This window comes from Aythya fuligula, chromosome 3, assembly GCF_009819795.1.
Source record: "Aythya fuligula isolate bAytFul2 chromosome 3, bAytFul2.pri, whole genome shotgun sequence".
Taxonomy (NCBI): Eukaryota; Metazoa; Chordata; class Aves; order Anseriformes; family Anatidae; genus Aythya; species Aythya fuligula.
In genome coordinates, this window is record NC_045561.1 from 11,293,800 (window position 1) to 11,306,587 (window position 12,788).

At 48.7% G+C, this 12,788-nt stretch overlaps 1 protein-coding gene across 11 annotated transcripts in view; it reads right to left on the reverse strand.

Annotated features, from left to right (window-relative positions):
• EHBP1 (EH domain binding protein 1) overlaps positions 1-12,295 on the reverse strand; it is a 208,902-nt gene extending 196,607 nt beyond the window's left edge. For all 11 annotated transcript variants that reach the window (XM_032183615.1, XM_032183614.1, XM_032183617.1 and 8 more), the window contains exons 1-2: positions 12,118-12,295; positions 11,035-11,455 (exon numbers count right to left, since the gene is read on the reverse strand). In XM_032183615.1, the coding sequence (XP_032039506.1) occupies positions 11,035-11,138 (104 nt within the window). In that variant the 5' untranslated portion in view covers positions 11,139-11,455; positions 12,118-12,295. The remainder of the gene's footprint in view (positions 1-11,034; positions 11,456-12,117) is intronic.
• Positions 12,296-12,788: the final 493 nt, after the last annotated feature.

Consider the following 12,788-nt stretch of genomic DNA (forward strand, 5'->3'; position numbering starts at 1 on the left):
GTGTTTAAACATCATATGATGATAATAGCCAGGCTTTCTCTACCTGCGTCTTAACAGCAGAAATATTTAAGTTGCATCATTTGTTTGCACTTAGCAGAAAAAGAAGCCCTGGAATACTTCAAATTTCACTTTCTTCTTTAACAGGATGATTGTTACTATCACTAGCATTCAAAAAGAGGTGAAATCGTAATTAGCATTCATCAGGAGGAGCTGTAACCTCCCTTTTAAAACAGGCTCTGAAAGAACTGCGACTCTTACACATTAGGCAAGTGAAACATTGAGATGTGTGTTTGAGCAAAGCCTCGTTTTGTTCATCTACGGGCCATTAGTGACATCCAAGCACGCAGTACTGACTCCAGCTCCTGCCCTATGATTTGCACCGCTATTTTTAGGATTCACACTTAAAAATTCAAGGGAAGATGGAGTTCTCCTCCCCTGACACGAACAGAGGCTCAGCAACATCTTCGATAATCACGGCTTGCTCAGGACAATTTCTAGGACAAGAAAATTTCTCCAATTAGGGAAGCAACTCCGAGCTGGAGCAGTTGCTCGGGTACAACAGAAAATATAAAGCCACTTTCTATTGCTGCACGAGTGCTTCAACTGGCTGTGCAGCCATTTACATGAAAATGCCTCCAGATAAGGTACTTGTGTGCTGCTATCTCCTGTCTGAAGGAAGAATAGGTGCTGCGTGACATTGATTGCAAAGGCACAGGAAAACAGGGGAGCTGCTGCATATAGATGAGCTCTGAGGATACTTGTGTGTGTTGCCTCTTCAGCAAAATCCGGCCTGGAAGCTCCACAGGACCCAAAATTCCAGTTTTAAGGTGGAATGTCATCAGGGTTGGCTGGGTCAGCACGCTTCTGGGTAACAAAAAGCTGAAAGGAATTGTACCTGACAGGAGAATAAGGTCCTGGACCAGGCACTACGACAAGATACTTTGCTGCTTCAGAACCACTTAACCTGCCAGCAAAACGGCGCATGGTTATAAGCAAAGTGTGACTGCAAACCCCACTAAACTCTGTGCTCAGCACAGCTGGGAGCCTCCAGGAGTACAAAAGGGCAGACAGGATTTGTCCCTTACCCCCACTGCCACCCCCTCCACTGTTTGTTGCCAGCACCCAGGCTCTCCCTCCTCTTAAAATTCAGCACCAAACGCTGACTTCCTCTAGGTCTTGAACCGTACATATCACACAGGTGACAGACTTCTCTGTCCTGTGAGCAGCTTCCATAAATGCATTTCCCTGCCCCTAATTAATTTCTGCTTTGCTGAAAGGGCTGTGCCACACAAAAAGGAAGCTGAGACCCCAGCAGTAAAATACAAGCTAACCAAAGAGATGACGTTGGCAGAAATGCAAGAAGGCTCCACGGCTGTTCCCCGAAATAATTCTTTTTGCTTTGCATCGGAGTTGCTCGTATGTAGGTCACTGGTTTTGTATCTCCAAACACAACAGGATTTGCTCATACAGGCAGATCCAAAGACATTCAAAGAGGCCAAAAAGCCTTACATCGTGCTCCTTACCCCTCTGCTCGCCCAACAGCCCAGCTCATGTCACAGCTCATCCTTCTCATCACTGCAACGAGCAAATACTCCACGTAAAATGCAGCTGAGGGAACAAAACATGTAGAAGACCCATGACAAACCTCACCAAGCTTTCTCTGTGCCCACCTATTCCAAAGGAAGAGGGGGGCAGAAAAGCCCTTCTGCAAGGCAGCAGGCTCCAATAGGGCTCCATCAGCCATAAAAGATATCGACAGTTCTCACAGAAAGGTAGACAGAAGTTAAGGTAGACTGCGGTCTTCTTATAGTCGAGAGTAGCTCAAAAATTTTCCCCCACTTAAAATTTGTTGACTCGATTGCAAATCAAGCAAGCACCTTCGTAACAGCTGCTGCTAAAACAAGAAGTTTTCCATTTCCCCCCAAACAAGCGCTCTGCTTCTCCAAAATTTATTTCAGGCAAATCCATTCTGCTTGCCCCAGGCAGCACATTTTTCCAGAGGGCAGCAGACCTGACACTTTTTAAGTACCCCATCAGGACCCTCCCCAGACAACAGGACTGAATCTACAGGCGAGCATTTCCCTATTCCCGCACCCTGTACCTGGCAGCAGGGAAGCAGACGAGTCACAGCCACCTGCAGCACCACACCCCAAGCTTTCTACCTTACCTTTTCTTTTGTTTGTTTACTGGACAATTTTACAGCCGAGGACTAAGCAGGTTTCAAGCGCTAGATGCCCACACTTCTGGCATTACGCACGCTTGCACACCGTTGTCTCAGTTCTGTCAGAAACCCCCACAATTACATCAGCCACTACGAGAACTCTGGGGGTTAAAATTACTCTTGCTTATCTTGCAGTTCAGAAATGAAAAAAGAGAGACAAATCCCATTTACTGGAGGAAAAAAAGAACCCCATTGGAAAGAAAAATAATTCCTGGATGGTTTTAAGATGGTCTGTGCCTTGGTATTCTGAAAGCGTGTGCAGGCACTAGGGCTCAAAGCAGACATCTAAAAGGAGGAAAGGAAGTGATTTCAGCAAGTAAATGAAAAATGAAAAGCAAAGCCTGCCCCCCAAAAGAACTCCTTTTTCTACATACACAAACCCCAATAGACGGGGATGAAAGCATCACCCCCACAGGTATCTAAAAGAAAGGCCCTTTTAGAAGGCTTTAACGGTAAATGTTAATATCCTTGATGCGCCTCAGCTCGATTCTTTTGCTTTTTGTGGTATGAGAGGAAGTGGTGAAGACAGGGTCAGGACTTTCCCATTCTTAACATTTTCTTACACGTCGGAGATAAAGGAATGCAAGGGGAAGTTTCATGAATATTCACTTGCTTAAGAGCAACTTATTGCCGGCGCTCTATCCAGTTCCGATCTGCATTTCAAGATAGGGGCAATTAAAAACCCTTGTTCTCCTGCAAGTTTTCTGCAGCTTAACAGCTCCCGTTCAGGTTACCTACAGGAAGAGACAAACCACTACATCAGTTTTCCACAAGACAGCAGGGACAAGCAGAAAAACCCCAGCTGAACAGGTAAGAACATCCACTCACCCACCCAGAAGCACGAGTCCAGAGCCGCAGTGATGGCAGGTGTTAGCAGCAGCTGCCAGGGCTAAACCCTCTGCTAACAGACTGCAAACACACCAGCAACAGGTTGGCGTAGAAACCCACGGGCTGCTGAGGTGGATCTTTGCTGGAAGAGGGAATGAAGCTGTTGTGACAGCTCTTTCCTCTTTTGTTTTAAATCCCCTCCTTATGCACTGCCATGAACAAAGGGATTCAGAGTTCACTTAACGAGCAGTCCCTGAAATTAAAGGGAGATCACGGCACACGCTGAGCAGCAGCACGCCACGTGCTGCCAACTGCACTCAGTGGTCCAGGTTCTCCAATTCCTCCGTTTAATTCGGCTTTTGATATTAACAGTACCACGCAAACACATCCTCCCAAGAGCAGCTGGGAGGGGAAAGCCAGCTCACAGCACTGGATTGAGAAGCACAGGCATCAGTACCATCGTCTCTACCCCGAGGGTGGCTCCAGGGAAGTGAGAGGTAGCAATGGGGGTCGTGGTAACGTGTGGCTGAAAACTGAGGTGATGTGGTGGGGTCTGCAAAGGCCACCAAGTGTTTTAAGTCAGCTGTCCCTGGAACGGGAAATTACCTTGCCCTTGTGATGTTTGGTCAGCACCAAAGCTGTTTTTCAAAGCATATGCGTTAGAAAAGGAAGAGCAAATCTGCCAACGTGCTGCTTTGATGCAGCAGCACACCCAAAACAAAGCCCACAGCACGGCTGCAGGACTCAGCGTGCACATGAAGCAAAACCCAAAGCCAGTTTACGCTAAAATGAATACACGGAGCCCAGAGATCACAGATCGGCAGCTGCAGACAGGTCAGCAGCTGCACAGCCTGGCCATGGCTTTGCAGCAATCCTCAAGAAAGTCTCCTTAAATCATAATGAAGTCAGATAGAAATAAGAAAGGGCCCACAACAACAAGTCTCCACCACACGGAGAACCTCCGCAGGCACACAAGGATTGGTTCTGAGCCTCTTCAGAGGCTCGCAGGCGGCTGGAAGCAATAGCTGAGAAGGGCTCGCACTCCTGAGTCACCCCAAAGGCTCGTGTGTCTGGAGGCCCTGCAGTGAACTCACGGCTGAGTTCCCCTGAGTTAGCCCAAGCTCTTTGAGATGCTCCTGCCCGCAGCTGTGGCAGGTCCCTGCCCTCTGGCAGGTTTTCCTTCCTCCCCCCTGTGTCTGGGGAGCTGCACGCACTGCCCTGCTCACCTTACAAGCCCGAAAGGAGGCTGCTGGCAGCTCACGGTGGCACCGCGGGGCAGAGGAAGGCAGGGGAACACGCTTGCTAAGGGACGGTGACATCTCAGCTCCGCTCCTGAACCCAGCAAGCCTCACGAGTCAGGGCCTGGAGCCCCAGCCATGGCAGTGCCATTTCTGCTATTTCAGCTCACGCTTAACCCACAGCTCCCGAATCCCTGCAACACGTTTCCAGGTGCCAAAAGCTGCAGCCATCCTGTGCCCCGAGCGCCAAACCCCGCGGCTTCCCAGCTGGGAGGCGATGCGCTTCCACCAGCCGCGCGCAGCAGAAATACATTTTTCAAACAAAGACAACAGGAGGAAGAAAACAAGGGCCGCTTTATTTACCCTACTGCTGCGTGCATATCTTAAAAGCAAGGAACAAAAGTTCAGAGCTGAATAGTTCCTGTGTTTCAGAGTCCACTTCGGGACACGCAGGGCGGGCTGGGGAGTGTCCCACGGCGAGGCAGCGCCCACCCCAAGAAGAAAAAGTAGAGAGAAGGGTGAGGGAAGCGGCACGCTCGGCACACAATCCCCTCAGAGTAAACTGGGGAAGCCTTCACAAGTAAATAAACACCCCCCTCCGTCCTCACAGAGCCACCCAAGCAGAGTGCTCTTGCTGGAGGAAGCTGAAGGGTTGGTTTTATAAGAGTTTCCTCAGATTTAGCCAACCTTACCAGCCTCCTCCTCTCCTTATTCACACCAGGCTGTGAAAGGGGCTTCAGCTCTCTCCAAGCAATTAAAAACTAATTGAAGCAACAGACTGGCACCGCACAGCCCGACAGACAGAACTCGGCTCAGCTGAGGCCTCCACAATGTCATAATATTTCATTTTATTTAACCTCATAACACTGAAAGAGCTGAAAAGAGCATTCACAGCGATCCAATCCTGAAAAAAAAATACCTTTATTCCTGCTCGAGTCCGCCGGGTTCAAAGGAACAGTGCACGTACTTCACTGTACGCACGCAACAGCGCCGGCAGGAACAGCGCCAGGTTTTATTTACTTGCAAAGCTCTGCGAGGAAGTTGAGCACTCACAGCTTCTCTCTACGAGAAATAAAGCTGTGCTACAACTCCAGGGCACCGTGTTTTATTTATTCGAGGAGACAGCCTCGTCCCTTTAAGTGGGTGACTGACAGGCCATTAGGATGGATTTGTCTACACGTGGCTATAACCCAATAACTTCTGCTTCTGACAATTATTTTTGTTACTGCTAGGATGGTAAACGAAGTCATGGAGCTGCTGGAAAGAATTCTGTCTCTCAAAGACAAGCACAACCCTGAGCAACTATTTATGATAAACCCGAGTCTCCCTGCGTTACAGGATAAAACTTGGTGCCTGAGTCCAGCAATGAGGTCTTTTAGGGACTGGTCACAGGGTTTCCAATCCTCCCAAGGGGTTACTGCAAACAGAAAGTGGGTGTAAGCATGACAAGGAGAGTGCACATACACCTGTACCCCTCCTATTGAAAACATCTCTGCTGCACAACACGCAGCCACCAGTTTAGATGAGAAACCCCGTGGCACAGACAGGATATAGAGGTGGCCAGGGAAGGCAGGGCACGAAAGCAGCTGGCGGGCTGGAGTCAGGAGCGAGAGACAACCCCCTGACAGAAGCCAGGCACAGAGCCCAAAGGAGCAGATCTGACTTCCTGACGTGAAGGATTTTTCTTTTGGGTGCAGAGAAGGGAGAGATGCAAGCTGGCAAAGAACTGCTTTTGCACGTGGACAAGAAGTGTTTTAATTGTCTGCAGGAAGAAAGGGACAAGATTGATCTCTGAGACAGCTGGCGGCGATTATTTGGAAAGAATAAGTTTGATACACAACTTAATCCCTCAAGACGTCCTCAGACAAAACTGGAAATGAATGAACGAAGAAAAAGTAGTGAGATGTATTTACAGATGGGGATAATTTGGGATGGAATTGGAGATCTAAATGAAAAGTGTGAGGACAGTGTAATTTAATTGAACAGGAGGGAAAAAAGCTAAAAACCAGGAGCAACTGCCTGCTGCTCTCTGTGCACGAGCTGTACTTATTCTGGTACACCTACACGGCCGTCACACAATTGCAAGTCCAATCGAAAACTCAGAACAAGCCCCTGACAAAACTCCTGGGTCATGGGAAAAGCAACTCAGGAGTTCCTGAATTCACCTGCAGCTCGCTCTCTTTCTGGCGCACATTTCAATGTGATTCACCTTAATAATTAAAAGCACTTAGGTGCTCACAGAATTCCCCCTTAATGGCTATGCAAAGCGAGGAAATGAACCAAGCAACCCGACAGCCTGACCCTGACCAGGCAGCCTGCAAGGATTTCCACCTCCAGCAGGCAACTGCAGGTCTTTCGGCAGCCTTCAGCAGCGAGGAGGTTGCTGGAAAGCAGGGAGCAGAAGGCAGGCAGACTGGTGTGAACTGTGCCATCTCAGAAAGCTCATTTCTCTCCCATGCACAGCGCACGCCAAATCTTAAAATTCCTGCAGCATCCAGTTATGAAACTACAATAGAAGAGAGAAACAGATGGCTAAAGCCTTTAGGAGAAAAAAAAAAAAAAGATTAAGCATTACTTCATTTGCAAAAGAGAAAGATGTATTTGAAAATACAGAGCCTACTTCAGACCATACCTAATTGATATAAAATATGCCACTTGCCAGGTGGAAATGCAGCCTGCCTTCCGCTCAGGCAGCGGACACAGACCTTAACCCTTTTATAACAACACAGCTTCGTGGGGTTTTGGAAGGATTTAAAAGCAAAGCAGTTCACAGAGGTGATAACAGGCATTATACACATTGTTAAAAAAAAAAATAATTCTCCAGCTCCAAAGCAACTGCTGGATGGCAAATCCTATAGGAACATGACCCTTTTCCAGCGTTTTTAGGCATTCAGGGGAGCAGCTTTCCTGCTCAGAAGAACATCTAATGGACAACAAGACATTAAGAACTTGGAAATGAGGCAACACCACACTTGAAGATCCTGTTGAATCCCTGACTTGTGAGACATCACACCCAAACAAGGGAACATGAAAGCCATCCTGAGGAGCTCATGGGTTAGGCATTAGATGCTTCATCAGCCCTGTGAAACTGCCACCACGGCTCCAGTTTCAAGCCCTGGAACTGGGCTTGGGTCTAAAGGCCCATTTTCTCCTGGGAGGCTCTTCAGCTGAGCCTGTTCCTCAGACAGGCGTTGACTCAGAGCTTGAACACAGGCCTCCGGCAGCTGAGGAGCCCCAGGGAGCACCAGGATCCATGCGGGGCCTGACAGGGGATCAAGAGGAGCCCTGTGCTTCCCTGGGCTGGCAACCTAAAGCCACCTCCACCAGCAGAATCCTGCTGACGTGCCCAGCATGCTCCTAGCCCTGCCAGGACAGCCCAGAGAAACAAATACTTCTCTCTGCACCTCCCAGTACACGTGCAGTGACATAAGTAAAGTGCATGAGGCTGATTTCTGGTTTTTTGGTTTGTTTTTTCTCTTCAGTGGGGCTGCACTGAGGACAAGGACTAAATGAACTCTCCTACCACACGCAGCCCTTCCAGGCCAGGACTGCAGCTCGCCTGCAAGGCTGGGTGGAAAATCCTTGTGCTGCCCCAGCTTATCCCAAGGGTAAGCGGAGGATGACACACTGCAGCCCTGCCAAGCCAGCGCCTTTCAGAAATCAAGTGCTTATATGATTAATGCAAAGCATTACGTTTTCACGGTAGCAGGAGTCACTAATCCATATTAAAGACCAAGGCTGCATTTATTTATATATTTAACAAACGGCTCGAAATGAACTAACTGCTCAATTTTTCAAAGGTACCGAGCAGCCACAGTAATTAGGTCTGGGTCAGAAGGAGCAGACAGAATGCCACAGAAGCAGCACAGTCCTGCTAATTACCCGGAAAAAAAGGTTTTTCTAATGACACAGTGACAACGCTGGACTATCTATCACAACCTGTCCCCCCAAACACCACTAATGAATAGCAATCATCTGATGGTAGCTGCCTTTAGTCGCTGACAGAAACGAGCATCAGAAGTTGGAGACAGCAGAAAAAGCAACCAAAGGGATTTTCAGCCAGTGCTGGAGAAATGCTGCTGTACCTACAGACAATCCTTTTAAAGAGTGAAGCAGCAACACCAGAGGGGTAGTGACTTCCCACACAGCCGGCATGCACACTGCTTTTGTTTCTGGAGTTATTTTGAACGCTAAGGGAAAAAAAAATTGCATCAACACAAGTTCAGAGGGGACAAAAAGCATCGCAGCCTACCAGAAATCCACCCAACGCTGCAAACTGCACACGATCGGTTATAAAAATCGTCTAAAGCACATCACTTGTTGAAGAGTTAAACAAATAGAAGCCTAACAGAAGACAGTAGATCCCAGAGAGACACGCAGCCTGTTTTGGCCATGCACAGTCCCTGCTCACAAACACATCTCAGATGAAGTGTGTTTATGACTGCATTGTCATTTATTTTAAAATATGAATGGAGTATTCTTTTCCTGCAGAAACACTGCATTGTTAAAATGCCAGCCCATTAAAATAACTTAGTGCTTACTCCATATTGATCAAAATACACTTGCAGTGTGGAGCTACCAGCACAGACTACAGCACCAACACACAATGTATATCAGGACTGCTTGCAGTAAGACCTAGCATATGATGTTCATTTCTTCCCTTTTGTTTTCACTTGTACCAAATTCAGACAAGCGTTAGAGCTGGTGATCCTGTCAGCACGTGCAAAATACTATCTTCTCCAAAGTTAATGAAAGACTTAGCTGAATGTTACCAAAATACACAAATATCTCCCCTTTTTTTCATATAGGACTTCCACTTATGACAGCAACACTGTATCGTAGCATGCATGTTTAAAGAACCTTTTTGTTAAGTCTCTCCAAACAAGAGGAAGCAGAACAGAAAAGCCTACAATCAAATGACTGTGTGAATGATGTTTTTCCCTATTGTTTTTTTTCCTAGAATTCATCCACATTTTACAACCATACTGTTGTTTTTTCATAACCAATACGAGCACCAATCTAGCATATATTTATGTTAAAGAAAGTAAAATCAAGATTCAGAAGGAAAACCTACTTTTTAAAAAGTAACCTGCATATTTGAGGTTTTGAAAGACTCTCTCACGACTTCATACACCAGCATTTTGCTAGGCGGGTACCCTGGCTTATGACTAAACAATAAGAATTGTTTCTAAAATAACAGCATTGCTCACGAGAAAACTTTCATGCATGGCTTTTTCTTAAATCAAGTGAAAGTTCATTGCAGATCCAATCTGAACACTCCCTTGCAGCATTCATTCTTCAGTGCTGAAGCATTCTGCAAATTCACAAGGAAGGAGTGAAAGTAAAAAAGAGCCAAAACAGGGTTGGATCATGTTTAAAAAAAGAGAAAAAAGCCATGCACCATCACAAGCACAACTGCAAAAAAACAATCATTAAAATTACCATAGAATAGTCTTTGGCCTGAACTAACCAGTAGATCACGTGAGATAATCACAACAGTCTCTTTCAACTTTCAAAAGGTTTTTATTCATATGTTGCTTGCGTGAAGGAAAGTTCAACTTCCAAAATGATTCTGGTTCTTAATAATCTTTCAAGACATTTTAGGCAAGAAGACAGCTTGATTAAAAAACAACAACCGAACCTGACTGTATTTCTTTAAGGCAGAGCAGCGAGCAGCCTTCCAGCACAGACTTCCAACTCCAAGAGATGGAACTGAAATTTGTAGAGGCAATTACTCATAACCAGCGAAAGCAGCCAGTGCAAGTGCCAGCCTTGCCAACAAGAAGACAGGCCAAGTATTAGAGAGGAGGCTGCAATTTATTACAAAGCAGTTTGAGCATCTCAGTCCACGAGGTCTGGAAGGCAATTTCTCCGTCCCCTGACACTACAAGCTCAGATTAATGTGAGGAATTATGGCAGTAACATCAATATCCCAAACATATAAAAGCATGCTTAAGTATCTGTATAATGGAGATGTTTGCTAGCAGACTACCTGAAAGCTGTTCCCAATCTTCCCCTATCAGCTGTATTTAAGTTCCTCTTGTGCAGAAAGGAAGATGTGCCTGCGCCAGACCCGTACAATTAACTATAAAGTGCTGTCTGTGTCTAGTCAGCTCCAAAGCCATCCAACCGGACCACTAAGGCACGAAATTCTGCCTGGCTAAACAAACGCCTTCAGACAATTCCCAAGTATGGCTCTCGCCTCTTCCCATTGACAGATGGAAAGGAACAAGGAAAGGAAGGCGCAGAGCCAAAACATCTTCAGGTAAAAAAAATAACAGTCACCATCAGAACTGTTTGTACCCTAGATTACACACCACTGTTGTCAGGACTGATCTCAAACGCCTCAGTCTGCTCACAGCAGTGTCAGCAGGTAACATTCAGCACCAAGAGGTGCATTTGAAATCAGAAAACAAATCTCAGAAAATACCTTAGAAATAAATGCAAAGCAAGAGACAGCAAGTCACAGGTGCTGAACTCATAAATGCACCGCCCCACGTGGCAGTAATGCCAACTAAGAAAATCAGAATAGAGACTGAAACCAACAGGTCCACAATAAGCACTCAGCAAAGCACTCAAGGGAAACGAGCACCCCATGCAGCTGCTTCTGCGATGGGGAAGCAAGAGAAAGCGAGGGAAAGCAAGGCCAACACGAACGCCAAACTGTACGCAACAAGCAACATCCTCCCTATTTCAGCATCAGTAACTTGCTCCACCATTCGTGCAGCAACACGAGCTGCTCCTTACCATTTTTTGGTGCACTCCACCATCAGCTCCTGGTAAGAGGCCACAAACTGGAACTTGGATGCATGTTTCCCAACACGCTGCAGTCTTTTCCAAACTGAAGCCATGACGGCGAGAAATACCAGTCCTGTGACAGAGCAGCAACTCTGCGAATACCAACGTAGGTTTAAGGGCGTATGTGCTTAATGCTAGCAGATTTATAGACAGATACGGGAAAAACAATGCACGAGAAGCTTGAGGGGATGTCTACAATTCATATTCCGGCTCTCCCTTCCTCACGGGAAAAATCCCACCGTAGCTGAACGGCTCATCACTGTCCAGGAGCAGCATGCAATAGGCGCGGGTGAGTAAGAGCGAGGCTGAAAGGAAGTTCTCTCATGGAATCATCATTCCTCACGCAGTGGATGATGTGGAGACTGCAGGACTGGAAGACAAAAAAGACAGGGGGAGAAAGCATCGGTTAACGTACGGCACACTACGGCACTGCAGTCGCGTGCCATTGGGGACCCTCCCGACAGGGACCACGAGCCACAAAAATACACACACACACACATACACCCCCATGCCACCAATTAAATAAATAAACCCGAACGCTGCAGCGATGTCAGGAATGCAAACCACGAGACTGTTTGGAAACATATCAACACGTCCTTTTTTTTTTTTTTTTTTTTTTTTAAATCGGCACCATCGAGAAAAACAGAAAGGGAAAAAAAAAAAAAAAAAAAAAAAAAAGGGGGCTGAGACACGAATCCCTCGGGAGCATCCCCGGGGGAACACGGCCACGGGAGGGGGGGGGGGGACAGCTCTTTGTCTGCGGGCTGGTGACAAAAGGTGTGAGAGTTGTGCTCACACACACACAGACAGACACACAGACACACTCACACGCCCTGCTCCCACGTCTCCTCCCCAGGAGCCGCGGAGCTGGGAGGCGGCACAGCCGTGGTGGCACACGCCCGTACCCGGCCGGGGGCACCCCCCGCTCCCCTCGCAGCCCCACAGCGCGGCCGTTGGGCTGCTCGAAATCTTTCAAAATTTCAAAATTTCAACCCCCAACGGCCAACGGGTGGGGCTGAGGGGGGCACTCACCTGGCCCCCGCTCCTCACTCACGCGGCAGGGGCCGTTCCCGCGGCGGCTGCAGCGCCCCGCGGCCTCATGGCGAGCCCCGGGCTCCCGCCGTGCCCCCTCAGGGTCCCGTCACGGTCCCGGTGCCGCTCCCGGCGGGCGCAGCCCGGCCCCGCCGCGCCTCACGCCGCCACCATCGCCCCCCTGCCGGCGCTGCGCTGAGCTGAGGCGCAGCCCGGCCCGGCCCCGCCCCCGCCCCGCCATTGGTCCGGCCGCCCGCCCCCGCGCGGCTCATTGGCTGTCCCCGCACGTCCATCAGAGAAGCGGGAGGGAGGGCGGAGGCTTTTTCTGATTGGCCGCGGGGCCCAGAGGGAAGCGCAGTCGATAGGCCAGCGCGGCTGTCCGTCAGCGCGGCAGAGCGCGGCGATTGGCTGAGGCGCTCCCTCAAGCCGTGAGGAGCGGGGGGGCTCCCCCGTCAGGTGCGCCCTGAGGCGGCAGGGGCGCGGGTCCCTCAGTGCCCCTCACGGTCCCTCAGTGCCCCTCACAGCCGCTCTGCCAAAAGTTGCCTCCCGTAACCACCAAGCACACCCAGCCCTTACCCTGCGCCGGTCCGCGTCCCAAATCCCACCCAGCGCCCCAAATTCCCCAGCCACGGTGCTGTTGTCCTCCAGCCGGACGGCTGCCGGCGTGTGGG